At 54.4% G+C, this 27,190-nt stretch overlaps 3 protein-coding genes and 1 pseudogene across 4 annotated transcripts in view; 3 read left to right on the top strand and 1 right to left on the bottom strand.

Moving 5' to 3' along the window:
- Positions 1-824, top strand: part of LOC122432909 (ectonucleotide pyrophosphatase/phosphodiesterase family member 7-like) — a 38,128-nt gene extending 37,304 nt beyond the window's left edge. The window contains exon 6 of the mRNA XM_043455209.1: positions 574-824. Within this exon, the coding sequence (XP_043311144.1) occupies positions 574-824 (251 nt within the window). The remainder of the gene's footprint in view (positions 1-573) is intronic.
- On the top strand, positions 820-12,444 carry EEF2KMT (eukaryotic elongation factor 2 lysine methyltransferase). Its single transcript, XM_043455863.1, has 8 exons — positions 820-1,110; positions 3,083-3,145; positions 4,484-4,564; positions 5,150-5,251; positions 8,421-8,554; positions 8,638-8,933; positions 10,093-10,242; positions 12,184-12,444. The coding sequence occupies exons 1-8, from the start codon at positions 1,015-1,017 to the stop codon at positions 12,282-12,284; spliced, it is 1,023 nt and encodes a 340-aa protein (XP_043311798.1). The 5' UTR covers positions 820-1,014; the 3' UTR covers positions 12,285-12,444.
- On the bottom strand, positions 11,615-25,647 carry ALG1 (ALG1 chitobiosyldiphosphodolichol beta-mannosyltransferase). Of its 2 annotated transcripts, none has more exons than XM_043455861.1 (13): positions 25,403-25,647; positions 24,356-24,433; positions 23,924-24,027; positions 22,579-22,727; positions 20,269-20,358; positions 19,528-19,638; positions 18,671-18,792; positions 18,480-18,518; positions 18,112-18,171; positions 16,856-16,966; positions 15,277-15,391; positions 14,341-14,416; positions 11,615-13,219 (listed from the first exon to the last, which is right to left on the bottom strand). In XM_043455861.1, exons 1-13 carry the CDS (start codon positions 25,608-25,610, stop codon positions 13,088-13,090), a joined length of 1,395 nt encoding a protein of 464 aa, XP_043311796.1. In that variant the 5' UTR covers positions 25,611-25,647; the 3' UTR covers positions 11,615-13,087. The 2 variants fall into 2 exon arrangements, with proteins under 2 accessions (XP_043311796.1, XP_043311797.1); XM_043455862.1 differs by lacking the exon at positions 25,403-25,647 and adding an exon at positions 25,049-25,321.
- Positions 21,291-21,927, top strand: LOC122433523 (annotated as a pseudogene).
- Positions 25,648-27,190: the final 1,543 nt, after the last annotated feature.

Here is a 27,190-nt window from a genome sequence, read left to right on the forward strand (position 1 = left end):
AGCGTCTCGGCATCTGGCAAATGAATCTGGTTGGGTAATGAGGCGAGCCTCCTAGCTGCATCCAGGCAACCAGGGCCTCCTCATCCCTCTCCCGCCATTAGAAGTATGGCCTGCCCATGGTTCCCACAGTAGAAGCTGTTTCAGGAATGCAGCCTTGAGAGAGCGAGGCGCTGAGGAGACACTGGACCGTGTGCTGACTGGACCCTGTGAAGGCCTCCACATACAGTTAGGGTTCTGCCAGGAGGCTGTGAGGGACTATTCACCTTGGCTGCCCAACACAAGCCTCTTAAGCAAGCTCCCTCACGTATTAAAACTGCCACCGACCAACCTGGAGGGGCCTGCTGTTCTCCTCGGTCTCTCCTCGCCCTCTGTGTACGGGGCAGGGCTGAGGTAAAGATGCAAACCAACACCTTCACCTCAGCGCCCTTGGCCAAGGAGAGAAAGGGCAGCGGCGGGCTGAGCCCACAGGCCCTGAGGCGACCCTCGCACCCGAGGCTGGGCTTGAAGCCACAGTCCCAGAGGAGTCGGGGGAGGGCTAGGATAAGGCTCAAGGGACGACGCTTCTACCCGTAGGGGTCTTGCCAAAAAGACGGTCGAAAAAGTGCTGGAACAACGAGAAGGATTACCTGGCCCTCGGCCTGACTGAACGTTCTCCCGGGAGCCCTCGGTGCCCCGCCCAGCGAAACTTGGCGCCAAAGTCTGACTCCGCCCTCATCGAAGTCATGGCCCCGCCCCCTTCCGCCGTGGCCCCACCTCCAAGGCCCAGAGCCCGCCTCCAACTTCCCCTCGACGCCCCGCCCACCACGGCACGAACCACCTGCTGAACTGCACCGCCTCCTGAACAGGTTCCTTCCTTAAGCCCCGCCTCCTGAGCTCTGCGCCCCGCCTCCCAGGGCCCGAGCGGCTCTTGGCCCCGCCCCGAGCCCCACCCCGGCCCCGCGCACCGGGGGCCGCCTCGAATCACAGCCCTGCTCCCGCCTAGTCTCCGGGGCAACGCCGCGGCCCCGCCCCACCATGGCGCCGGAGGAGAGAGCGGATGCCGCGCGCCTGCTGCGGGGTTTCGAGCGCCGCTTCTTGGCGGCGCGCGCACTGCGCTCCTTCCCCTGGCAGGTGGGCGGCAAGGGGCTCGGAAGGTGGGTGGGGAGCGCCGGGGGTTCGCAGTCAGCGGGGCTGCGGACTCATACCCCCGCCCTCTCTGCCACGTGATGGCCTCTGCTACCTCGCTGGTCCGAGCAGCACGTCCGGTCCCCCGGCATCGCCGGGGCCGCGCGGGCTGGCGGCGAGGGGGTAGGCGCTCCACCGGTGCGCCCTTGGGCCCACCCTGCTCTCAGCCCTCAGCACCGTCTTCCCCTGGACCCTCGCCGCCCTTCACCGCCTTTGCAGACAGAGCCCCGCGAATTGGAGGAATGTGAGATTTCCTCCCAGCTCTCCTTTTCTTTGGGTTTTTTAGGGTCATGTACAGTTGGTTAAAAAAAAAGGTTTTTTAGCCTGTTATCCTAGCCATTGGGTAACAGCTGCTGCTGCTCAGGACAGCGGGAGATCTCGCTGTGTTGAGTTCAGTGACCAGGTCACAGGCCCTCTCGGGCCTCCAGCTTTTCATGTGTATCAGCAGCTTTGGACAGGTCCTCTCAGAGGCAGCTGATGGAAGAGGCAGGGAGGTACAAAACAGTCCCGAAAAGAGACAGAAGAGCTCACCTCCCTGCCCTAGGGACCTGCCATTTGCACACAGGCTCAGGGCCGGGGTAGAAGCTTTATTCTGCCAAGGCAGGGGCTCTAATGACACTGCGTCCTTCATAATTTACGTGCGGTGAGCTCACTGGGATGACTCAGTTTGGACACAGAGCCCTCCCCAGGTCTGCCCCATCTTAAAAGGGGAGATCAGTCATCTGTGTTCTTTCACTGACATAAATCATTTGGCATCCTAGGAGATCATTTCCCGTCAGAAAGGAATATGTACATTTTTTAACCCAAAATTTAAACCATAACAGCATCTGTGAGGCCCATGCGTATCGCCTATAATTGTTTACGTGAAATGAGTGCTTACTCTTCACCAGGCCCATGCTAAGTGCTGGCATAGGCTCACCCACAGCACCCATGTGGTGGGGACTATTGCTGTCATTGGTTTGACTAGAAAAGTCAGAGCTCAGATCTGGGAGACAGCCTGCCAGCTTTGAATCCTGGGCTGACTCTCCACAAGCCGTGTGACCCTGGACAAGTGACTTTGTCTCTCTATACCTTCATATTTTTATTAGTAAAATGGGGTTATAATGATATAACCTCATAGGACTGTTGTCATGATTACATGAATATGTGGGGGTGGGGGGGCGGTTGTTTGTTTTTTGGCCTCATCACCAGCAGGCAGGATCTTAGTTCTCTGACCAGGGATCAAACCCGTGCCCTCTGCAGTGGAAGCTTGGATTCTTAACCACTGGACCACCAGGAAGTCCCAGGATTACATGAATATGGGTTAGCTCGTGTTTTCATTCTGTCACCGCATGTTTACAGAATGCCTTGCATAAGCCAGGCACCAGGATCAGCAGTGTACAGACAAGGCCCTGCCCAGATGGGAGAGCCAGAGGATAAACAAGTAAATGAATAAGCAAGAAAGCACGGGGAGATGACATTGGCTGTAAAGTCAATAAAACAAATGTATCAAATTGGGGGTCAGGAAGGCCTTCCAAGGAGGTGACGCAGGAGCTGGGACCTGCGGAATAAAGCAGCCCGCCTGCCACGGGGAGGTCTCGGGGAGCCCGTCAGGTGTTAAGGCCATGGCCCCCCCGTAATTCCTGGCTGACCAGTTCAGCCACAGAGCTGGTCTGTGAGACCCAGGTGAGACTAAGCTGCCATGGCTAATGCAAACCAGCAGCCTGTCTTCTGACATTTTCTGTGACTCATCCAGGTGTAACTCAGGACTTCTCAAGGTCAGGCTTTCAGCTGCCTGTGGCTTCTGCATCATTTGGCCCCAGGTCCCTGGGGAGAGATCACTTAGCACTTTGCCAACATGTCCTATTGCATGTTTAATGTTCCTGTGATAACGCCCTTGAGATTTCTCTCTCTTAAGCACCTCTCTTTCTTTGGATAGAGCCTAGAAGAGAAACTAAGGGACTCGTCAGGCTCTGAGCTGCTGCTGGATATTTTGCAGAAGGTAAGAATCACAGAATCCCTGGAACGCATCACTGGCCTGATTTTCCCGTGAAGAGGTAACAGAAGCACCCTGGGTGCACGTGTATCCTTTAAAAAGAAAGACATTACATCTGGCGTGAGCGCCTCAGACAACTCAGGCTCTTTTGTTTTCTTAGATAAAGACATCAGAATACACAATACGCTGCATGAGAGGAGAGAATCTGGGGGATGTTTTTTAAAAGCGTCCACAGAGGAAATGGGGATGACAGCTGTAGGTACATCTAGCCTTTGCTCGCTGCTCAGAGACTTTCGTCTTTACTTTTAAAGGGAAAATAAGCAGGCATGTCTTGTCCACCGAGTCTTTTTCTAGTTGTGGGTGGGCCCCTGCTTTTTGGAGGTGGGGTTTGGACATACTGAGGGGTATCTTAGTCTTGGTATAACAGAACATGACACACTGCATGGTTTATAAACAACAGGAATTTCTCTCTCTCACTTCTGAAGGCTGGGAGGTCCAAGATCAAGACGCCAGCAGATTCAGTGTCTTTTGAGGGCCCACATCCTCATTCATGGAGGGCTGTCTTCTTGCCATGTCCTCACATGGCTCAGGGGGCAGAGGGAACTCTCTGAGGACTCTTTTAAAAGGGCACTAATTCCACTTATGGAGGCTTTACCCTTATAACATAATCACACCCCAAAGGCCCCTCCTGATAGCATCACCTTGGGTATTAGAGTCAACATGTCGATTTGGGGTAGACACAGATATTCAGTCTATAGCAGGGTGTTAGCTTGGGTCCATATGCTCCATGTTCCTGCCCAGAAAGAGCATTAGAAACACTGCCGTGGTCTGTGCCAGCATTGTCGTTCAATCACTCAGTTGTGTCCAACTCTTTGCAGCTTCATGGACTGCAGCATGCCAGACTTCTCTGTCCTCCAGTATCTCCTGGAGTTTGCTGAAATTCATGTCCATTGAGTCAGTGATGCCATCCAACCATCTCATCCTCTGTCATCCCCTTCTCCTCCCGCCTTCAGTCTTTCCCAGCATCAGGGTCTTTTCCGATGAGCCAGCTCTTCACATCAGGTGGCCAAAGTATTGGAGCTTCAGCTTCAACGTCAATCCTTTCAGTGAATATTCAGGGTTGATTTCCTTTAGGATTGACTGGTTTGATCTCCTGTGCCACTATAGTGGAGAAATATTTTTAGGAAAGGGCTGATATCTTAAACTCTTTCAGTTGCATGAGGATCACCCAGGGCCAGAAATCCAGGGATCGGGTAACTGGGGTTTGCCCTGTATTCACTCGAAGCCCGTGGGAGACTTAAGACGAAGTCTCACCTGCAACCCACACTGTGTTCCTTCTCACAGACCGTGAAGCACCCTCTGTGTGTGAAGCACCCACCATCAGTGAAGTATGTCCGGAGCTTTCTCTCCGAGCTCATCAGAAAGGTCAGTGACGGGCACTGTCCACCCAGTAGGCAGCGTCTGGGACCCAGCCTGCTCTTCAGAGGTGGACTTTGCCTGTTGCAGCTCAGATCCACCCCATTCTCTTTTCCTACTCTGCAGACGCCCGTAGAGCAGGGGGCTCCCTGGGCAGCTGCTCCCAGCGGGCTTCCATCAGTGAGACACTGTGGAGAGTGGGAGGAAGGGAGAGTCCAGGGTCCTTCCTGTCTGCTTCCAGGGGTCTTTAGCAGTGGCAGCATCTCCTCTGTGGTCCTGGTTCCCCCCGCCCCACGGAACCTTCCCAGTCCTACCCAGGCAGCCCCTGAGTGTGGCAAACCCCACCTGCTTCCTGCTGCCCTACACCGCACCTCACCTGCACCCTCTCTACCCTTCTCGGAGATCCCCCCAACCCCCCCCCCACCAAGTGACCTATATTCAGTCAATCACATCCCAAATCTCCCCTCCAAATGTGGTGAAAATCCTCCAGCCATTTTTACAAGTCAGAATAAAAGCGAAGAGGTGGAACCTTGGTTTGAATCACAAGGGTCGACTTGACTCTCCCGCGAATGCTCTCTCCCTGCCCGCCCCCAGCACGAGGCTGCCCACACAGAACCATCGGATGAGCTGTACCAGGCGCTGGCGGAGGTCCTGACGGCCGAGGAGCCCACCCACTGCCACCGGAGCTATCTGCTGGTAGGAGACGTGCACCCTCCACACACGGTTAAGTCAGGGTCCCGTCAGCCTCGTGTGGGTTCAGTCCCTGACTCTTCCACTCTGTGGTCTTTGACGAGGTCAGTTAACCTTCCTGGGCCTTGGTTTCCCCACCTATAAACCAAGCCTTTCCGCAGATATCACCTGTCTTATTGGGTGCCTGGGGTTAAATTAGGTAACACACGTGAATTGCACAGCAGCGACCTGGTGCTCAGACGTCAATAAATATTTGATGGATAGATGTGGGCTTCCCAGGTGGCTCAGTGGTAAAGAACGCGCCTGCCAGTGCAGGGGACATAAGAGACACAGGTTCGATTCCTGGGTCTGGCAGATCCCCTGGAGGAGGACATGGGAATCCACTCCAGTATTCTTGCCTGAAGAATCCCGTGGACAGAGGAGCCTGGTGGGCTACAGTCCATGGGGTCACAAAGAGTCGGACACAACTGAAGCGACGTAGCATGCATACATTCCTACTACTGTTGCAGGACGGCAGTCTTTTCCTGCTGTCCACTGCCACCATCACCAGCCTGATAAATGCTGTGGCCTCCTGGCTGGTCGTCTGACTTCCTGTCCCACAAACATCCGTTTTGCACACAACAATTTTTGTTTGTTCTTTAACCTTTTATTATAAACACAGATACAAAAAGCCATGCAAAGAATTAGATTATCAAATTGCTGCAAGGCGGCCACCATGGTAACTGCCAGTCTAGCCGAGGACTTTGGCAGCCAGCCCACAAGGCCCCCCTCTGACCCACCTCCATCCCAGCCCGCCCTCCCTCCCTTTCAGAGTCATCACTCAGAGGTCTTATCGCTGTCCCGTGCACTCAACTCTAGACGCCTGCACTTAGTCTTGTCCATTAACAAGGTCTGGCTCAAAACCTCCCTTCATCCTCAGTTCCCCCAGCTCCTCCTCTCCCTGGCGGTTTGGGCTGGACAGCTCTGTGCAGGCTGGCCTTCATTGCACACATGTGATGCTGTTCAGCCTGTTCCTCTGTCCTCTGTTCCCCACAAACTGGAGGCTGGATTCGGAGGCTCACTGGGACGCTTGTCTGTTTGATCCCTTAGCAAGAACACTGCATAGGTCCCGGAAGGCTAATCACCTGTTTTTATCTGCTTCGTAGTAGCACTTATGGATGCCTAAAGCTTAGGCCCATTAATTTATTGGAGGATGTAAAAGAGTGACTTTCTGAATCATTTTGTTTTCATTAGCTGGAGAGATTTTTGTAAGGAAATGCCTCCTTTTGTCCGTACTTGGTTGTGGAAGAAAGGCAGGATACAGACTTGACTCTTCCCCTTTAAAGAGGGTGAACTGGTCTCCCGTCATTCCAGTAGGACTTCAGTCCGTTGCAGATCATGTCACTTTGGTGTTGTTCAGTTGCTCAGTTGTGTCTGACTCTTTGCAACCCCATGGACTGCAGCACGCCAGGCTTCCCTGTACTTCACTGTCTCCTGGAGCTTGCTCAAACTCATGTCCATTGAGTCAATGATGCCATCCAACCATCTCATTCTCTGCTGTCCACTTCTCCTCCTGCCTTCAGTCTTTCCCAGCACCAGGGTATTTTCCAGTGAGTTGGCTCTTCCCATCAGGTGGCCAAAGGATTGGAGCTTCAGCATTAGTCCTTCCAATGAATTTTCAGGGTTGATTTCCTTTAGGACTGACTGGTTTGATCTTGCAGTCCAAGGGACCTTAAAGAGTCTTCTCCAGCACTGCAATCCAGAAGCATCAATTCTTCAGTGCTCAGCCTTCTTTATGGTCTAACTCTCACACCTGTACATGACTTCATGTCCATATAGTCAAAGGTCCGTATAGTCAAAGCTATTGGAGAAACCATAGCTTTGACTATAGGGACCTTTGTTGGCAAAGTGATGTCTCTGCTTTTTAATATGCTGTCTAGGTTTGTCATAGCTTTCCTTCCAGGAAGCAAACATCTTTTAATTTCATGGCTGCAGTCACTGTTCTCAGTGATTTTGGAGCCCAAGAAAAAATCTGTCAATGCTTCCACTTTTTCCCCTTCTATTTGCCATGAAGTGATGGGACCAGATGCCATAATCTTAGTTTTCTGAATGTTGATCTGGAAGCTATAAGTCCAAAATCAGGGGTGTCAGCAGGGCTGATTCTGAGGCTGAGAGAGAGGGATGTGCTCCAGGCCTGTCTCCTGGGCCTCAGACGACCGTCTTCTCCTTGCGTGTGTGTCCTTATGCCCTCATTTTAACTTGATTCCCTCCGTAAAGACCCCATCTCCAGGAGTTCCCTGGCAGTCCAGTGGTTAAGACTCTGTGCTTTCCCTGCCGAGGGCCCAGGGTTCAGTCCCCCGGCAGGGAACTTCAGATCCCACAAGTCACACAGCATCGCCAAAAAAAGGCCCCATCTCCAAAAACAGGTCATATTCTGAGGTGCCAGAGGTTAGGACTTCACCATACAAATTTGGGGAAGAAATGATTGAACCTGTGACAATGTCTTAATTTCACTGCTTTTCATGTCCTGTCTTAAGGGTTTCCCTGGTGGCTCAGACAGTAAAGAATCTACCCGCAATACGGGAGACCCAGGTTTGATCCCTGAGTTGGAAGGATCCCGTGGAGAAAGGAATGGCTACTCACTCTAGTACTCTTGCCTGGAGAATCCTATGGACAGAGGAGCCTGGCAGGCTACAATCCATGGGGTCACAAAGAGTCAGACACGACTGAGCAATTATACTTAAGGGTTTATCTCCTTTTATCTTTTTTTTTTTCCTTTTATCTTTTATTTTTATTCTTGCGTTCCTTCGAGCAGCCTTTATTTCTGAAATGCTGATTTCTCTCATTTATCACACATTTCTGAGTGTTTCTAGTGGCCTTACAGGCCTCGCCCCGGGTGTCTCACTGCCCCCGCTACCAGAGCAGGCCAATTCCCTCCTAGGTGGGCGCCTGGGCTTTTCCAGAAAATGCCTGTTGGCTTGGGTCCTCCTTGAGCCACATTGCCTCCCTCTTCTGTCCACCGACACGCTGAGCACATGAGGGTTGTATCACCCGCCTGCTCAGAACCTGCCAGCGGCTCCGTGATGTCTAAATGTGATGGTTTAGACTCCAGTCCTACTTTCTTACGTGGTCCCCGAGGCTCCCAGGCCCGCCCTGATTGCTGGATTAGTAATTCTTTGTCCTGGTTTCCACCCAGCCTTCAGGTGACTCGGTCACCCTCTGCGAGAGCACCGCCATCGTGTCCCATGGGACCACTGGCCTGGTCACGTGGAACGCCGCGCTCTACCTGGCCGAGTGGGCCGTGGAGAACCCAGCGGTGTTCGCTCACAGGTGAGCTGGGAGCGAGGGCCAGGCCCCCAGGAGGGTCTGCTGCCACGCACCCGTGGCCACAGCGCCTTCTCCCCACCTCCCAGGACGGCCTTAGAGCTGGGCAGCGGGGCCGGCCTCACGGGCCTGGCCATTTGCAAGGCATGCCGGCCCAGTGCGTACGTCTTCAGCGACTGTCACAGCCGCGTCCTGGAGCAGCTGCGAGGGAACGTCCTTCTCAACGGCTTCTCGTTGGCGCCAGGCACAGATGCCCGGGCGCAGCACCCGGGACCCCGTACCCCCGAGGCAGAGCGCCCCCGGGTGACGGTGGCCCGGCTGGACTGGGACACAGTGACGGCGCCGCAGCTCGCAGCCTTCCAGCCGGATGTCGTCCTTGCCGCAGGTACCGCCCAGCTCCCAGCAGGGACGCGGGCAGTGGATGCCGCCTGGCGGGAGGAATGGTGAGACCTGGGTTGTAAGGGCCTCCAGGGTGACCGCAGGGCATGCCTCCTGGGTGCCCCGAGGCCGCAGCCGCCCCGTCTGAGACAGAGGCCACGCGCCCTCCCACGCGAACGGTCCATCCTATGGAGGAACCATCTCTGCTTGGCAAGGTGTGCAATGAACAGAACAGGCCCCAAGGCACCAGACCAGTGGGACCAGTCTTAGCCAGGCCACAGCCCAGCGGCCAGAGTTCACGTCCCTCTCCAGCAGCCTGAGGGAGGCCTCTCAGTCTCTTCCAGAACAAAGACGAGAAAGCCAGAGTAGCCCCAGGGGGCCGGCCCCACCTACACCCCTGTCTTCAGATGGGGACGGAAGTGGCCACTGCAGCCGCATCTTTCCAGGACCATGGACAACGACCTGATCCTGACTCCTCTGTGTGCCCTGGGCCAGGCCGCGGGTCGGGGAAGGGGTTCTGGGGGCCCCACGTCCATTCCGTGCACACCTGTGCGTCTCTGATGCCTAGGGCGCTGCCTGTATGCCTCTGTCCTGGGTCCACAAAAGAGCCCCACAAGCAGGGCCCACCCACTTCTGGTGCAAGGACGGGGCCCTTGAGGAAAGTGGCGTGTGGCCTGGCCACCAACAGGCCTGTCCTCCTCCGCCGAGCTCACCCAGCCTGTCTGGCCAGTGGTGCTGCACTCGGGCCCCGGCACGGCCCTGAAACCCAGACTGAGGGCAGCAGAGCACGGAGTCTAAGCAGCGCACCCCCGCGGGCCCAGCTGGTGGGCGGGAGGGGGCCTGTCCCCACAGGAAGGAAACCAGAAGCCTGGGGCAGACTCAGCTTTGCTTCATTAAGCATCTTCTAAACAGGCCACGGGCAAAGAATGGATTTTTTTTCTTGTAAAGGAACGCCAGTGAGTCCTGGATATTTTTCACGTGTTGTAGTGTCTTTCAGCAGCCTTTTTGCTCTGCTAAGGTTTTCTGTTTTTACCCAACGTAATTTTCTTACCGTCCAAGAGCACAAACCTAATTAAACCACTGCTTTCCGGGCCTTCATCTCCCGAGTGTCAGCACGGAGGCCCTCATCCTGAGAGCCCTTCCAGTAACCTGGGTTTCCGTCACAGACGTACTGTATTGTCCTGAAACGGTCCTCTCCCTGGTCGGGGTCCTGCGGAAGCTCTCAGCCTGCAGGAAGGACCAGCGGGCTCCTGATGCCTACGTTGCCTTCACCATCCGCAACCCAGAGACGTGCCAGCTATTCACCACGGAGCTGGGTGAGCCCCAGGCCCCAGGCCAGGCTGCTGTCTCTGAGAGGCCTGCAGCGTCACTGCACTGGCCCCACACAGTACTCCAGGGAGGGCAGAAACCAGGAAAGTAAGAGAAGGGTGGGGGGTAACCTGGAGACAAACCAGGAAGCCCCAGACCATGGTGTGCTGGACAGACACCTCCACCCTCCGCCCAGGTCAGCAGGGGAGGAGGGAGGCAGCTTATGCAGTGTCCTTGGAAGTCTGAGAGCAGCAGTCCTACTGTGTGTTTAGGGGTTCTGAGAGCCTTTAGTCTTTCTTTGTCTGTGAAACGGACAGGGCGGTGGACGCCAGCTGGTATCAGGGTAGACGGGAGTTGGGCCACCCTCTCCGGGTCCTCACTGTATAGCGGAAACATCCCCCTCGGAGGTGGGACAGGGCTGGCAGGCAGGGGGCCCTCGGGGAAGCGGCAGCCACCATCACTGGATCAAGCACACAGTAAATGGAAGAGTCGCGGTGCTTCAGAGAAAGGGGATCTGCCTGACTCGGCTGCGGGGGCAGGGGTGCTGTCCTTAGACCTGACCTGTGTCAGCCCCTGTAGCACCTGGTGGAGGCATAGGGCTGCTGTCATCCTGTCTCACCCAGAAAAACATGGGTACAGGGCGACTAAGTAATCATCCAGGCACCCAGGGACTAGACCCAGGCACCCAGCTCACAGTCTCCACCCGCCACCCCACAACCCCCGCCCTGCGATCCCCAACCACGTGCCAGGTGTCATCAGGGCTTCCCACACAGACCAGACAGCCGTGTAGAGCCCTGCACCAGCCCCAAGCCCACCCCCAAACCAAGCAAAGCCCTCCCACGGCTGCCTCTGCCGAGAGAGATGACCAGCGCCCACCCCCACCCCCCGTACACCATGCCCCACTGACAGGGTGTTTGGCTTCAAAGAATAATGAAATCTTTTTTCAGATGCTTATAAGAAAAAATATCCGTGCTGTATTTTTGAATACAATATTTTTATATTTGGCTGTTCCAAGTCTTAGTTGCAGCACGCAGGATCTTTAGTTCTGGTCTGTGGGATCCAGTTCCCTGACCAGAGGTGGAACCTGGGCCCCCTGCATTGGGAGCGCAGAGTCTTAGCCACTGGACCACCAGGGAAGTCCCCTCCAGGCTGTATTTTTAAGTGAAGAAATCTGAGTACTAAACAGCATATAGAGTATATACATATACTGTATGTGCTGTATATGTATACATATGTGTGCAGCATATGGGAGAAGGAAATGGCAACCCACTCCAGTGTTCTTGCCTGGAGAATTCCATGGACAGAGGGGCCTGGCGGGCTGCAGTCCATGGGGTTAGAGAGAGTGAGACACGATTGAGTGACTGACACACACATACATGCTGCATATACAGCCCATTTTTATTTTTAAAAATAACCACATTAATACACACGGGGGACTTTCATACATGCTATTTAACATTATTAACATGTTATACTTGGACAGCAGGATCATGAAACTTAACAGTATGTCTAGTATTTCCTTTTTATAAATACTGATTTTTCATTCATAAAAAACTGATGACAAAACCACCCATGCCAGGGACTTGTCAGACATCCGTGCTTACAGAGGACGTAAGCCCCTCTGACACAGGCCCAGCCTCTGAAGGCACCAGGCTGAGTGGTCAGGCAGACGTGGGTTCACCCCTCGGCTCCTACTGAGCTGTGCCCGGTGAGAGGGTGGAGCACAGAGGCAGAGAGCGACGGGGAACCAACAGGGCCTTGATCTCCGAGGGACGCACACAGCCCAGTGGGCAGACACAGGAAACCTCGCTGCTGTGAGCTGCCTACCAAGGGGGTTCCTGGTCCCACCCTGGAGGCTGGTTCCGGTGTCTGTCCCAAAGCCCCATCCTGATAGGGTGGCATCCCGCCCCCAACCCCAGCACCCTGAGATGCATCTGTTCTGTTTCCAGGCCGGGCTGGAATCCTGTGGGAAGAGGTGCCTCGTCACGACCAGAAACTGTTTCCCTACGAAGAGCACTCAGAGATGGCGATTCTGAAACTAACGCTGTAGTTTTTACAGATGGTTCTGAAGGGCAACCTGAAAATCAAACCACTGTCCTGGAAAGAATCTGATAAAACTTCCACTGGACTTGAATGTTCAAAAGATGTTAAATTCTGAATCTGGAGCCATAAAGTGTTCTAACAAAATATAAACTGCTGGAGTGTGTGGGTACCCTCTCTCTGCCAGCTGGCTTATTTCTTAAGCAAATCGCCGTTAAGTCAGAAGTGAAATTTCTGGCTCAGACAGAAGCATTTCATTTGTGCAGATAAAAACATATACCAAGTGTGTTTTCCCCAACCTGGACACACGTCCCTCACAGAGCCATGCTGCATGTGGGATACATACTAGGGTCCCTTCCCGGGGCCAGGGGTGGGGCACGGGTGGCCTACGGTGCCTGTTTTCAAGGCAGGAGTCAAAATATCAGGGACACGACTTGGCAAATGCAGGAGACAAAACCGATCTTGAAGATGCCACAAGCAAATAACAGGAAAGTTATTCCCACCCGCCTCAGTTTATGGGGGGGGGGGGGCGGGGGGGAGACTCACAGAAGACAGAAGAAAAGAGAGAAGGAATTCAGAGCCTCCAAAGAAGAAAGGAGGCTGAGCCAGCTTCCTGGGCCACCAACCCCTGGTTAACGTGAGCTTTATTCCCCAGGCAGTGCCCACTGCTGTCTTTCCAGCAGCCGTCCACCAGGCGGCGCCACTCCACTGCATCCAGCCAGCAGCGCCAGCCGCGAGGACAGGAGCGGGCGGGCTGCTGGGAAGAGGAAAGGCGAGGCGGGTGGGCACAGGACACCTCACTGGCCCGAGGGGTCACGTGGCCGAGATCAAAGGGAGCACCGTCTGCTCCCAGCTCTCATCCCAGCGGAGCTGCTCTGATTCCCGGAGGCTCTCGCGGAACTGGTGCAGTTTGCCAGCAGGATCGGGAAACCTCGAGAAAAGTGTCTGGAAGAAAGAGATGAGAACTTACCTCGTCACGGCTTCCCGGTCCCACCCCAGGTCCCCACCCCCTGAGCTGCCCCTCCTCCCCCTTCCCAGCCACACCCCAAACCCAGCTGCCAGACACCGCCCGCCCCCGCCCCCGTCATCCTACTGAAACCCTCCCTCCTCCCCAACACCTGCAGAACCACCCGCGTCCCGGGGTCTCCAGCGAAACTCCCACTCTGGCCCAGCTTCCCCACCAAACCTGATGATAACCCTTCTCATCACCTCTGACCCCCATCCCCGACCCAGCAAGCCCCCCCTTCCCACAGGACACAGGGGAGCCCTCTGGCCCCAGCCCACTCCACCCCCTGCGGTTCCGACCTGACGGCAGCAGCGTTCACACCCACACAGTCCGCATCCGGTGACCTGCGACAGCCCCCACCCCTGCTCCGCCAGGCTCTGCGCTTCTTCCCACCAGGAGCACCACCCCCTCGCCGTCTGCCGAGCACCGTCCTGCCCACGTGCTGAGATCCAGGCGACGCCTGTGTTCTCACCAACCTTGCTAAACTAAGGTGTCTGCAAATGCCAGCCTGGGGGACACCTGCGGCCCTCGCTTGTCCAATAAAACTTGTAAACAAAGTTTTACTGGAACATGGCCACGCCCCTTCATTCACAGACTGGATGCTTTCACATGACAAGAGTTGAGCTGTTCTGACAGACTATGGCAAAGTCTAAAATTCTTTCTGGGCCTTTCCAAAGTTTCTTGCCTTTGGGCTCAATTGTCAAGAATGATGACGTATTACTTTTTGTAATTTGTAGTAAGAAATAAGTACCCTTTGAAGACGCCCACCCATCTCGCAAGGCTGGTCCAGGAAGCACCCCTCACGCCTCCCTCTCCCTCCTCCATCCAGTACCCCTTAAATAGCACAGTCCACTCAGCTCTAGCATCATCTGTGTGGTGTGAGCTCCATACACCCAGATGGCAGATGGGGCGAGCCCTGATTGCCGAGGCCCACTGGGGCCTGCGTCTGAGACTGCTGCTCCCTCAGCCAGACCGAGCCCAGGCCCACCCGCCCAGCGGCAGGAACAACAAATCACTGAAGCCCTGCGAGCCCCGGTGTGCAGCAGACAGACAACACCACCTGTAGCTGAGCTGCCAGCTCCTCCGAGTCCTCGAAGACCAGCCCGTTCTCCCCGTGTTTCACAAGCTCGTGTAAGCTGTAGAGAGAATGGCGGGGGGTATGAGAGCTCTCAGGAGGAGAACAGAACCCACCCCACCCACGGGCTAAGCCAGGGGTCAGGAACAGTCAGTCTGTCCTTCCCTTCAGGGCGCCTGTCCTTAGACTCCGGTGTCTGAACTGAAGAACAACCTGGAAGGACACGTGTTAAGAATGCACACTGATCTGGGGAAGGAGAGGCAGTGAAGGGGCATCTGGGCTTTTTGTGCTGTGTGCGCTCTTCTTGATGAGTTCTGTTTGTTTGTTTTTCTCTTAATCCCACAGCAGAGAAATCAGGTAAAAGGCAACCACACTGGAGGCAGGCTCAGAACTGATCAGGGGCTGATCCCAACGTGATGTGAACCCAGAGTCTAACATCCTGGCTTTCCCATTTAGAAGCTGGCCCTTCTGCTCATGGTGGGGCCACTGCACCTAAACTTCTTCTAACACTACCCTCTCCTGCCCATCTTTTCCAAGAAGAGCAGAGACAGAAATAGACACATTCAACTGACTCGAACCCAACTACGTGAGCTGAGACAAAAGGGACAGAGAGAGAAATAAGTCCCTGTGAGTGGGGTGAGCAATTCTGGCTACCATGCCACGCCCCCAAAGAGTATCTGATTCATCATTTTTACTCAGCATCAAAGTGGAAGGCACTCCGTTTGGTGGGGCACAGCCCACCCACGGGGACCACAGGGGCTCCTGTTCCCCGGGGGTGGCTGAGCTGCACAGATCAGAAGCGGCACCCTCCCAGGAGGTTTCCCGGCAATTCTAACCACGCTGGTTCCCCGCCACCCCTGCCGCCCCTCCAGCTGCTGATGTGAGAATATAACCCCGGGGGACTGGGTTTTTCGCTCCTACCACTGGAAGTTCACGGCACACACGGGCAGGCAGCATCCAAACATGTCCACCACCTTCATGGGCAGGTCCAGGCCGCTGGAGGACCGGTGCAGGCAGACGCCCAGATCTGCAGACCCTGCAAGGTGAGGGTGAGGGCGAGGGTGAGGTCAGGGCCGGCTGCACGCCTGGTGACCACGCAGCCACAGGGCCGTGTACCGAGGCCTGCAGGGAGGAGAGGAAACGCGCCAATCACGCCCCCAAGCCCGCGTCCGGATGCCTGGAGCTGGCCGAGTGGCCTGGCCTGAGGCAGGGACACAGGGGTGCTTCCCACCTGCTGCTCCTGTCTGCTCTGCCCTGTCTGAGAACTCTGGGCCCGTCACCAACGTTTTTATATAAACGGACCCTCGTTTTCTCCTTAACCACAATTTGGTTTAGAAGTTGCAGCAATTATTGCTTACTGAGTTCAGAGTTTCTGCTCGGGGTGATGAAAATGTCTTGGCAAGACACAGTGGCAGTGACCACAAGAGACCGTGAATGTAATCAGTGCCAGTGAACTGCACACCACTGAAAGTGGGAAAATGGCATGTATTTGTTTGTGTTTTATCACAGTAATTACAGAAAGAACCCAAAGCAGACCCAACAGAAAAACAGCTGTCACTGTGTAGACAGAACCAAGGATGCACCCTCATATCACTCAGCGCCCTGGGAGCTCCTGCCTGCAGAGGGACGGCCCGCCCGAGATGATGATGCTGAGATCAATCAGCACGGAGCCAACAAACTCTCCCCGAGGGATCAAGATGGCAAGAGGCGGGCGGCTGTCCTCACTAGCCAAGTCCGCACTGTTGAACTCTTGGGTCTCTGCACCTCCCTGACGGGAAGTGGCCCTAACCCAGCCCAGCCCAGCCCTTCTGCCCATGGGAACAGCAGGACTCAGCTGGGTGGCGTGGAGCCCCAGAGCACTCAGACAGGACCATGGCAAACAGACAGGGAGGAGCAGGTGCACCAGGAAACTGCCTTGTCTCCAGGAGTCTGGCCAGGACCCATCCCAGCCTGAGGCCTGCATGTGGAGGGCCCCCAAGCAGAGAATGGCTTTAAATCTTTAGAGTTATAAAAACAGGGAACATGCAAAAGAAGCTAGTAAAACGTTTACCATCTGGCCCTTTTCAGAAAAACTGTCCCCTGCCCTTGGATTGGGAGAAGGAAATGGCAACCTACTCCAGTGTTCTTGCCTGGAGAATCCTGTGGACAGAGGAGCCTGTTGGGCTGCTGTCCATGGGGTCGCACAGAGTCGGACACAACTGAAGCAGCAGCCCTCGGGTTGTTTGTTGCTGTTTAGTTGCTAAGTCGGGTCTCTTCTGTGACCCCATGGACTGCAGCCCGCCAGGCTCCTCTGGAAATGTCATGCATTTCCCAGGCAAGAATACTGGAGTGGGTGTCCGTTTCCTTGTCTAGGGGATCTTCCCGGGTCAGGCATCAAACCTCTGCCTCCTGCACTGGCAGGCAGGTTCTTACCACTGAGCCCCCAGGAGGCCCGCTGCTCTCGGGTATTCCCCTGTAAAGCCCTCCCTTCTCCTGCAGGCCTCCCACCAGACACTCTTACCCAGAAGCAAGGGGTAGTCCTCAGCCTCCAGCCACGGGGTGCAGACCTGGATGTGCTGGAAACGCTTCTGATGGATGAGGCAGCTGTAATAGTCCTTCAGAGGCCCTTTGCCTGGCAGGGGAAATGCAGTCACCCACTGGGCGCCCCTCCACCCCGACCCACAGCCCCAGGCCTGGGAAGCCCCTGTGAGGGCGTGAGAAGGCAGCCCATGCTCGGCAGCTCCCAACAGGCCCCCAACCTGGCGCCCTCCAGAAACACCCCCCCGGGGGCGTGCACCCTGACCGCTAACACCACGGCCCTTCCCCTAGCAACCTGTGCCCAGGGGACCTCAGGCTGGGAATGTGTCTGGGACAAACTTTGGCCAGTCATCAGAGTCTGTCACCGAGACAGCTTCTCACACAGGCTGCCCTGTGCCCTACCGAGGACCCCCAGGGCCCCCAGGCAGCACAGCCTGAGCAGTGGGCCCCTGCCACCCCTGGGGGTCCAGGGGGCCAGGAGGAGAGGGGTGCTCAAGGCAGGGCTGCTGGCCCAGGGCCCTCCTCCTCCAACCAAACCTCCTCTGCTTCTCTCTCTGCACTGGAAACAGGTTTACATTGGACAGCGGACGCTCGTTTAAAAATGAAAACAAAAGAGGGTTTCCCTAGTGTCTCAGTGGTAAAGAATCCGCCTGCCAATGCAGGAGACATGGGTTAGATCTCTGATCCAGGAAGATCCCACGTGCTGTGTAGCTACTAAGCCCGTGTGCCACAGCTACTGAGCTTGTGCCCTAGGGCCCGGGGGCCAGAACTACTCAGCCCTCACGCTGCAGCCACTGAAGCCCACACGCCCTAGAGCCCGTGCTCTGCAATGAGAGAAGCTGCCATGACGAGAAGCCTGCACACCGCAGCTGGAGAGCAGCCCCCGCCCCCCGCCACCAGAGAAAAGTCTGCATAGCAACGCAGACCCACCACAGCCAGAAAAAAAAGAAAGAGAATTATTTTCTAAGAGAAGACGCTCGAAAACCACTGTGCAGTAGAAAAGCTCAGTATCCCTGAGGTCACCTGATCTGAGGTTCAAATCTAGATTCTGTGCCCTGCCATGAAGACCCTGTGATCTTCAGCCTGCCCCTCTGTTAAGCTGGCAGAGAGAACCACACATCAGAGCGCTAGGGTGAGGATCAACCAGACAGCAAACATCACAGGCCTGACGTGGGGAGGGCCTTCTATCCCCTCTAGCGCCCCATCTAATACAGAACAGGGGTGCTCCCGGGTGGGTACCTGTTATGACACAAACCAGAGAAGGAAGGCTTTCCCCACTGTCGATCAACTGTTCAAATTCTGCATTTAAAAAAAAATTAATACGTGAAATCAAGACCAGGTAGTTGGGTGAGAAACAGGCTAATGGGAGGGGTGGAGGGCAGGGCACTGCTCCCAGCCACACAATCCTGGAGGGGATGCTTCAAGGCCAGGTGGGTCACTCACTGACCCAAAGAGGGACTCGGGCCCACCACCACCCTGTGTCCTCAGGCTGGCCCGCCCAGTGGCCCTGGAACACTCTGCCGAGGGCACCACGCAAGACCAAGAGAGCATCCCGCAGCTGAGGACACCCCGGCAAGCCCAGCTCCTGACCACAGCCACACACCTACTTTCTAGTGCCGCCAGCAAGATGGAGAAGTCTTCGTCCTCTACGAGAAAAGAGAACTGAGTGTCATGAGTTGGTTTCTAGGTGCTTCCCCACCCAGCTCAGCGCGCTCCCCTTCTCATAGGGGCCCCGAATACGTAGGGGTGCAGGACTGATGCTCATAGGAGCCCCACGTGCTCGGGAGAGTCCTGAGACCTGTCCAGCTCGTGCTGCTGACCAACAGGGCCGGCCGCCCGCAGAGATGGGTCACCGCTCCACTCAAGGCATCCTGCTCCGTGAAGGCTGACCGCTCCATGCCCGGGTCCGAGGATTCTGAGCTGAAGGAGCAGACAGGGCCCATGAGCTGCCACAGAGCAGGCTCTCGGGCCCTGGGACAGCCGTCTCCCGCCAGCGAGACCAGCAGGCAGTGGTCGGGGTACGGCCACATCCGAGTCACCAGGTGGCCTGACCACCCGGGGCCTGGGCGCCGACCTGCACCTGCCTTCTCTCTTTATCCCTATTACTTATGTGTCACCAGATGCTGAGCCCACAGCAGCAGACAAGACCGACTCAGCCCTGCCTTCAGGGGGCTTACTGTTCAAATCACCCCCTCGACTTAAGACGAGGGTGCTGTGACCCCCTCTAAAGGCCCCCAGGTTACTGAACAAAGACCAGGTGTGCAGAGGGCTGTTCACAGAGGCTCTCCTCACCCCCCAGGAGGTACCCAGAGAACACACAGGTGCACACACCCTGCCACAGGGTCAGGAACCCCGGCAGGAGGGTAAGGACACCCACAGCTTAGTGCAGGGCAAACACCTCCTTAAAGGAGTAGACCCTGTAGGCTGTGGGGGCCACATGGGCTCTGCTGCCGAGCTCAGCTCTGCTCTTGGAGTGCGGAACCAGCCACGCACAATATGTAAATGAAGGCACGCATTGCACTCCAATAAAACTTTATTTATAAAAATAAACAGAGCAGGCCTGCAGTCCTAGTTTGCCAACCCCTGGTCTGATGGATCCCCAAGTCAGCAGCGAACATAAAACAAGGTCCTGAAAGCCGAAGATAGCAGACTTACCGGGCCCTGAACACAGGGTAGGTGCGGCTCAGCTTCATAAAGAGCTGATGTTGCAGGTCCAAGGGCGTCTCTTTAAAGAAAGATGCTGGCTTGTCGTACACGGTCACGGCTCTGCAATGAGATCGTTGGGGTGGCTCTGCTGCTGCTGCTAAGTCGCTTCAGTCGTGTCCGACTCTGTGCAACCCTATAGACGGCAGCCCACCAGGCTCCCCTGTCCCTGGGATTCTCCAGGCGAGAGTACTGGAGTGGGTTGCCATTGCCTTCTCCGTGGGGTGGCTCTAGGGAGGGGCAAAGAAAGGCCTAAAGAAAATAAAACCCAGAAGGATCCAGAAGAAGGGTGCTTGGAGATCCAAGTCTCAACAGTAAACTTCAGAATGACTTGGAGAGGGACTCCTCCGGCAGTCCAGTGGTTAGGGCACTACACTTCCAACACAGGGGCCCTGCATTCAATCCCTGGTTGGGGAACTAACATCCCACCTGCCACATAGCGTGACCAGACAAAACAAAAACCCCAAAGTTTAAAAAAATCCAATTAAAAAAGAATTACTTGGGAGAAGCACAGAGAGAAGGTTCAACACCAAAACTGCCTGGACCGCCTGGCTGGCTGGCAAAAAAAACTCCAGCCTCCTCCCTGCTCAGCTCCCCCAAACGAGCAACCACTCCCCGGACCCCCGAGAACTCCCAATGCCTTGCCAGCAGGACACAGCAGCTGGGAGTCACGGTGCTGGAAGGGACCCCTACTTGATGCCCCAGTTCTCAGCCAGGTCGTCCTGCATCGCGTTGGTCACACACAGGTTCAGGTGGGACAGGCGTCCGCAAAGCTTCTCGTACCTGAAGAGAAGTATCAGTGTTCAACCTGGAGCCCTGGGCCAAGCACCACCACCAGCCGCGGGTCTCGAAACCTTCTGATATCGAAGAGGCTGCAGAGCTGGGGTCCCTCAAATCAGGTCACTGGCAAGGTGCCTTCCCAGTGTTGGCACTGAGTTCCACCACCTGTACTATTATTTCCTTCACATCTTTCTTTAAATCAGATTGCTTTTCACTCAGTGTTGGCACTGAGTTCCACCACCTGTACTATTATTTCCTTCACATCTTTCTTTAAATCAGATTGCTTTTCAGCTTAAACACAATTACTTTCGAGGGAAATCATATTACCACTATGGAAGGGAAAATCCAGTCTCTCCTGCCATAAAATGAAGGAGAAATACAATAAAGGCCTCATCATTAAATCTCAGCCACATTGCACTGTTCCCTGCAAAGGCTGTGGGGCTGAGGCTCGCTCCCACTGTGTCACAAAGGGAGCTGAGCAAATGTTGCGCGTGCGGCGTGCTATGTCGCTTCAGTCCTGTCTATTCGCGATGCTATGGACTGTAGCTGACCAGGCTCCTCTGTCCACGGAGATTCTCCAGTCAAGAATACTGGAGTGGGTTGCCATGCCCTCCTTCAGGGAATCTTCCCAACCCACGGATCAAACCCACGTCTCTTAGGTCTCCTGCGTTGGCAGGCGGGTTCTTTACCACTAGGGCCACCTGGGAAGCCCTAGCAAATGTCAGAAAGGCGTTATCCACAGATTAGCTCCATACTGAGACACGAGCTTTAGTGACCAGAAGAACTGAAAAGAACTGGAAACGAGCAGGGTTGTTGAATGTGTGTGTGAACCAAGGCCTGGTCCTCACTCAGGATGCAGGGAAAGCTCCAGAGGAAGTCTGTCCCAGACATGGAAGGCTGGCACTCACACTTATCAGCTGTGTGGCATGTGACATATGGGCCCCCGGCCCCAGTTTCCTGGTTTGTAAAAGGAGAGCAGTCACAGGACGCCCTCCCTGGGCAGCAGTGCAGTCTGGACAGGCTGAGGCCGGGCATGCAGCCAGTGCACCGACAGCCGCCGTGACTACCACCCACGAGTGACCCACCAGGGGAAAGGCCGCAGCCGGCCGATGGCTCAAGGCTGCAAGTCCATACCGAGGCAGGCGGTAGAACTCGGGCTCAGAACCCGGCCCTGGCTCTTTCAGCCATCCTGGACCCTGTGGAAGCCTGCTGGAACAGGACTTCTAAAGTGACCAATATATCTGGTAGGCTGTGGTGGTCCAAGGCCATTTTTGCAGGCCGTAAGCAGGGTCTACAGAACCAGAGGGAGCACACAGTTATCCCGAAAACTGAAGGTGTATGTGCTTGAGATGAAGCTGAATTCTATCCAGGCAAGAGATGTGCTTGTGTGTATAAAGCAAAGAACAAGTGACGCCTGGTGGAGAACCTCACAAAACCAGAGTAATCTGGGGAAAGACAACTCACGCTCATGGAAACATGAGTAGCAGGGTTTCTGCCAAATTCTGAAGCAACCTTCCTGCGAAGAACGCTGGACACAGAATCTGTGTGACACTGTACCCTTCAAGGACTTAAACTTACTGAAAAGTAAATAAATAAAAGTGTGGATTTGTTAAAGAAAAGAACATGGCACTGCTTCCTCCTGCAAGCACAACCTGCTCCCGAGGCCCTTCTTCCCTCCCCCCAGCTCACAGACTGTGGCCCACACGCCCAGCTGTCAACAGCAGCCCCCACTTTGCATCTGGGGATCCGGTCTGCGTGCACCAGGGACCCCAGCTCTCTGGCTGAGCACTTGTCCTGAGCCTGAGACCACAGGGTCCTGAAGCGTTCCAGGCTCAGTGGGGGTCAGAGGACACCAGGTGAGCAGGAGTCAGGCTTGCTCTCCCCACAGAGTTGGAAGGGATGCGGATGGGAGCAAGGGGCTCCCAGAACCTGAGAAATACCTCCAGAAGGAAGTGTGGAAAGAGAGAGATGAACAGGGTCCTGATGACTCCCTTTCTGTACTCAAAGTCCATTTCTCAAGACTTCTCAGTTTCATGGGCCAACAAACGCCCTCCTTTGCTCAGGCCTGTTTTTATCACTGGTTACAAGCGTCACCCCAATATACCAGCCTTGCCCTCGCCTCTACAGGGCACACAGGGGACCAGCTTCCCCAGGTCTCTGCACTGGCCCTTCTTCCCACTGCAGTTTGGGGTCAGTGTTGGCACCCTCCTTCCAGACCCTCACCACTTGGCCAGCAGAACGAGGGGGTGGCTGGGGCCATGCACCAGACCCATAATGGAGTAGCCGTAGTTGTGCCAGTCGACGACAAGCTTGCTCCCGCAGAGGCAGCCCGTGAACCAGCAGACAGCAATGGCGGGCAGGCCCGGAGGGTTCTGGGAAAGAGAGACTTGAATGAAAAAGAGGAACCAGACCATGGTTGAGAATAAACCAAGTGAAAATAACATACATGGCAGAGAGTCGATTATGTTTACAGAACTCTTGAAAAATCGATAAGCAGAAGACCCACTTCTTCACCAAAAAGTATAAAAAGTCGTAAAAAAGAAAGCTGATCAGATAGTTGTCCGTGATGGTCCAGTGGCCAAGACTACAGGCAGGCTTGGTTCAATCCCTGGTCATGGAACTAGATCCTACATGCCACAACTAAGGCTCAGCACAGCCAAATAAATATTTAAAAAGAAAATTGATCAACATAAAAAGTACAAGAGCACTGATACGCAAGGAGATGAAAAATGGAACAAGGAGGTACCATTTTTCATCTGTCAGAATGGAAACTCATAACACTTATGATAGCCGGTGGTGGTGAGGATGAGGGGGGAAAGGCCTCCCTGTTGGGTGGGGGATAAAATGACCCAACCTTACTCTAGGACTATCCAGTAATCACATTTTAAAGTATATGGACTCTGACCAAACACTTCCCTTACTAGGAATTTATCCTAAAAGAGAAACTGGACCCATGCAAAAGACATATGTTCACTGATGCTCTTAGCCACTTTGCCAGATATGTTAAAAAAAAAAACAAAAAACAGGAAGAATCTGAGTGTTTATTAAGATGATACTAAATAAATACAGCAGTGTATATATCACATTGGGATACAATACAGTCAATTAAAAGAAGAAACTTTTCTGTTAAAAAGCAGTGACGGTAAGAGGCTAAGACCATAACTTCAGAACTAGAATGAAGACCTAGTTCAAATCACTCCAGCACTTCCCAGCTGTGTGACAATCTGTTATTTACAGAACCTCTCTGGGTTCAGGTTTTCTCATCTCTATGTGTACATAACACAAGAACCTATTTCTTAAGATTGTTGTGAGAAATTAAATGAGATTATGCATGTAAAACACTTAGATATGTGATAAGTAACTATCTGCAATGACATTGAAAAACAGAAAGGATGGGTATCAAACAGGATGGACACAGACCACAGGCTCCTACTCAAGTGTTTAAAAGTTTACATACACACACATGAATATGCAATTCATTTACCAGTTTGTACATTGTTAAAAGACTAGAAAGTAAAGAAAACTATCAACAGTGGTTCTCACAGTGGGAGGCGGGGCTGACACATACCTGGAGAAAGATGTAGGCTGCTGGCTCCACGCACATCAACTTCCACAGCAGGTGCACTGCCTGGAATACAACTTTGACTCCATACTGGAGAATGTGGGGCCCGACTGCAAGACAGAAAAGAGCTGTCACTAGTAAAGGCTGTTGGTGTTTAGTCGCTAAGTTGTGTCTGACTCTTTGTGACGCCAGGGACTGTAGCCCACCAAGCTCCTCTGCCCATGGGGTTTCCCAGGCAAGAATACTGGAATGGGTTGCCATTTCCTTCTCCATGGGATCTTCCCCAACCAGGGACTGAATCCGCATCTCCTGCCTTACCAGGCAGATTCTCTACCAGTGAGCCACCTGGGAAGCCCCACTAGTAAAGGGGTTCTTGGTAATTTGCAGATTCCTCCCCACCAAGACACACACACACACACAGAATCGAGTGCTTCCTACCTGCAAGTCTCTGAAGGTCTGTCAGACTCACAATCTGAATTCTGTCGCTTTGCAAGAGCTCATCGTGGGGTTTGGAGTCTGAAAAGAATGTCCTCTTTAATATGCTGGACAAGACAACCTAATTTAAAGTCTGATGATCCTGCCCCACCCCTCACCCCCTCCCCAGTCTGAATAAGGAAGAGTGTTTTGAAAAGTAAGACTTTCCCCAAACCTCTCTGATCCTCAGTAGCTAAAACAGAGAATGAGGCCAGTTCTTGTCCAGACTTCTCTAGACCAACCACAGGAGGAGGGTCGGAATCTTATCCACTTTCAACTTAACACAATGCCAGGCACACGGCAGGCACTCAAGCTGACCTAGGTTTCCTGGATGATGGAATTATCACATCACAGGGAGACCTCTAGGAAGTTCCACTCCCGCGCCTCACCCTGGGGTAGCAGACTCTAAACAAGGACCTGAGGCAACCGATACTATTCCTGCTTTCCCCTGATATGGGGTATGTTTAGAGCTACCTTCTGAAAACGTCAGCGTGGGGGAAGATGGAGGAGCAGACACCTCTGCCCCCTCACACTAAGGGGAAAAGCTCAACATGCTGAGAAAATGAAACATCTCCTGCCTGCAGAGCTCTGCAATGAGGGTGAGGAATGGAGATAAGTTGCCGGTCGGCTCAGACACAGCCTCAGAGATGTGCTTACCAGCACTGGCCCTGGGGTCACACCCATCTGGATTCCAGTCCCATCTTTCCACTTACTAGGAGGAATAAGTAAGACTATGCACTGAGTTCATCTAGCTTAGCACAGTCCTGGCATATGGCAGGCGCTCGGTTAATGCTGACTGTTCCTAGGTCTCTAGCAACATCCAGGCTGGGGCGGGGGTGGAGATGCAGAAACCTGGCAACAGCTGTCCAGGCCGTAACAGTCTCGGAGGGCTGCCCGAGGGAGGAGAGAGAGAAAGCGGGCGCCCCCGCCGCGGCCCGCCCCCTGGGATGGTCAAAGCCGAGAGTCAGGGGCTGACAGAGCAGCCTCCCTCCCGGAGCCCCGGGCACTCACTGCAGAACCCCAAGAGGGTCACGGAGAAGCCGCTCTTGGCCAGTGACAACGCGTGGTACTGCATGCGGGGGCTGCGGCCCACGTCGCCCAGCACCACGACAATAACGTGGCGGGCCGCGCGCCCCCGCCGCCAGTGCTTCCACGCCACCAGCAGCAGCAGCGGCAGGAACACCGACAGCGCCAAGAGCGCCACGTAGGAGGCCGCCATCTTGGCGGGTCGGCCCGCGTCACGTGACCGCGCTCCCGCCGGCCGGGCGTGCAGTGCGCAGCCGCAGACCGAGCCTCCGACGTGGGCGGAGACAAGAGGGGCGTAAAACCTGTTCCCTACACCCCGGCCCGCGGAACCTCCGAGGAGCCCCAGGGAGCCAAGCTTTAGTGGTATTAGGGTAAAGTTGTTACTATGTAGGGAGCTAGGAACATTTTTTCTTTCTTCAAATTTCTAAGATAATTTACAGTATAGTGAAATAACAGTTCGTTTGAACCTTGTATAATGTTAAGAAAAGGGGCAAGATGCCAGAATGCATAGCAGCTGGTTCTATCATATAAAAATCAAAACGACTCTTTATTGTATGAAGTCAGGGGGTGATCTGCTTTGGAGGATCGGGGAGTGAGTTGGGGTGGGGGCAGTTGGGAGCTGGTGGGGAGGCGTGTCGTGGTCGGTTTCTCGATCTGAGTGCTTCTAAGGTGGGTGTGGTCCATTTGGGAAAATTCTTCAAGCAGCGAGCTTACTCATTTTTCAGGATGTATGTTGTACTTGAGGTGACACTCGTGGTAAAGAGCCTGCCTGCCAATGCAGGGGTCTTTAGAGATGCAGATCCTATCCCTGGGTCGGGAAGATTCCCTAGAGGAGTGCAAGGCAACCCACTCCAGTATTCTTGCCTGGAGAATCCCATAGACAGAGGAGCCTGGTGGGCCACAGTCCATAGGTTCGCAAAGAGTCGAACGTGACTGAAACGGCAGCACAGCACCTGTTGTAGGGAAGTCCCTGGAGGTCCAGTGGTTGGGACTTCGCCCTTTCGCTGCTGAGAGCTGAGGGTTCAATCCCTGGTGGGGGAACTAAGATTCCACAAGCAGCATAGCATATCCAAAAAAATAAGAAGAAGAAAAATAAATATATATATAGAGAGAGAAAAAGGACAAGGAAGGAAAAAAAACCATAATGATGTTAAGTATCCATTGAAACGACCCTGATGTTGGGAGGGATTGGGGGCAGGAGGAGAAGGGGATGACAGAGGATGAGATGGTTGGACGGCATCACCGACTCAATGGACATGAGTTTGAGTAAACTCCGGGAGCTGGTGATGGATAGGGAGGCCTGGCGTGCTGCAGTTCATGGGGTCGCAAAGAGTGGGACACGACTGAGCAACAGAACTGATCCATTGTAACAAGGGAAAGTTTCACTAACCCTCCTGTCTCACCTCCCAAAGTAACCACACTAAAGAGTTTTGTGTGGGTCTCTGTGACAGCGTTTTGACTTTAAAAGGGGTCCCCTTGAAGTCACCCCACTGCCCTCCCCTTGGGAGCTGCCCCAGAACACGCAGAGTCAGGCACAGGGACCACCTGCTGCAGGCGTCCCCCCCCCCCACCCACTCACGTGTTGGACAAAAAAATCAACACTGCACCTCCTCCCTCAATGAAAACCCAGACAGAGCAGCACCAGGGACCCTAGAACCCAGCTCAGGATGTGGCACGGAGCTCATTTGCTTCTCCCAATAGCTCTGTGACTCCTGAAGGTCACACCCTTTAGTGAGTGTGTGGCTGAGGTAGGGCTTGAAACCCGGGCAGAAG

Source organism: Cervus canadensis, chromosome 32 (assembly GCF_019320065.1).
Source record: "Cervus canadensis isolate Bull #8, Minnesota chromosome 32, ASM1932006v1, whole genome shotgun sequence".
Lineage (NCBI taxonomy): Eukaryota > Metazoa > Chordata > Mammalia > Artiodactyla > Cervidae > Cervus > Cervus canadensis.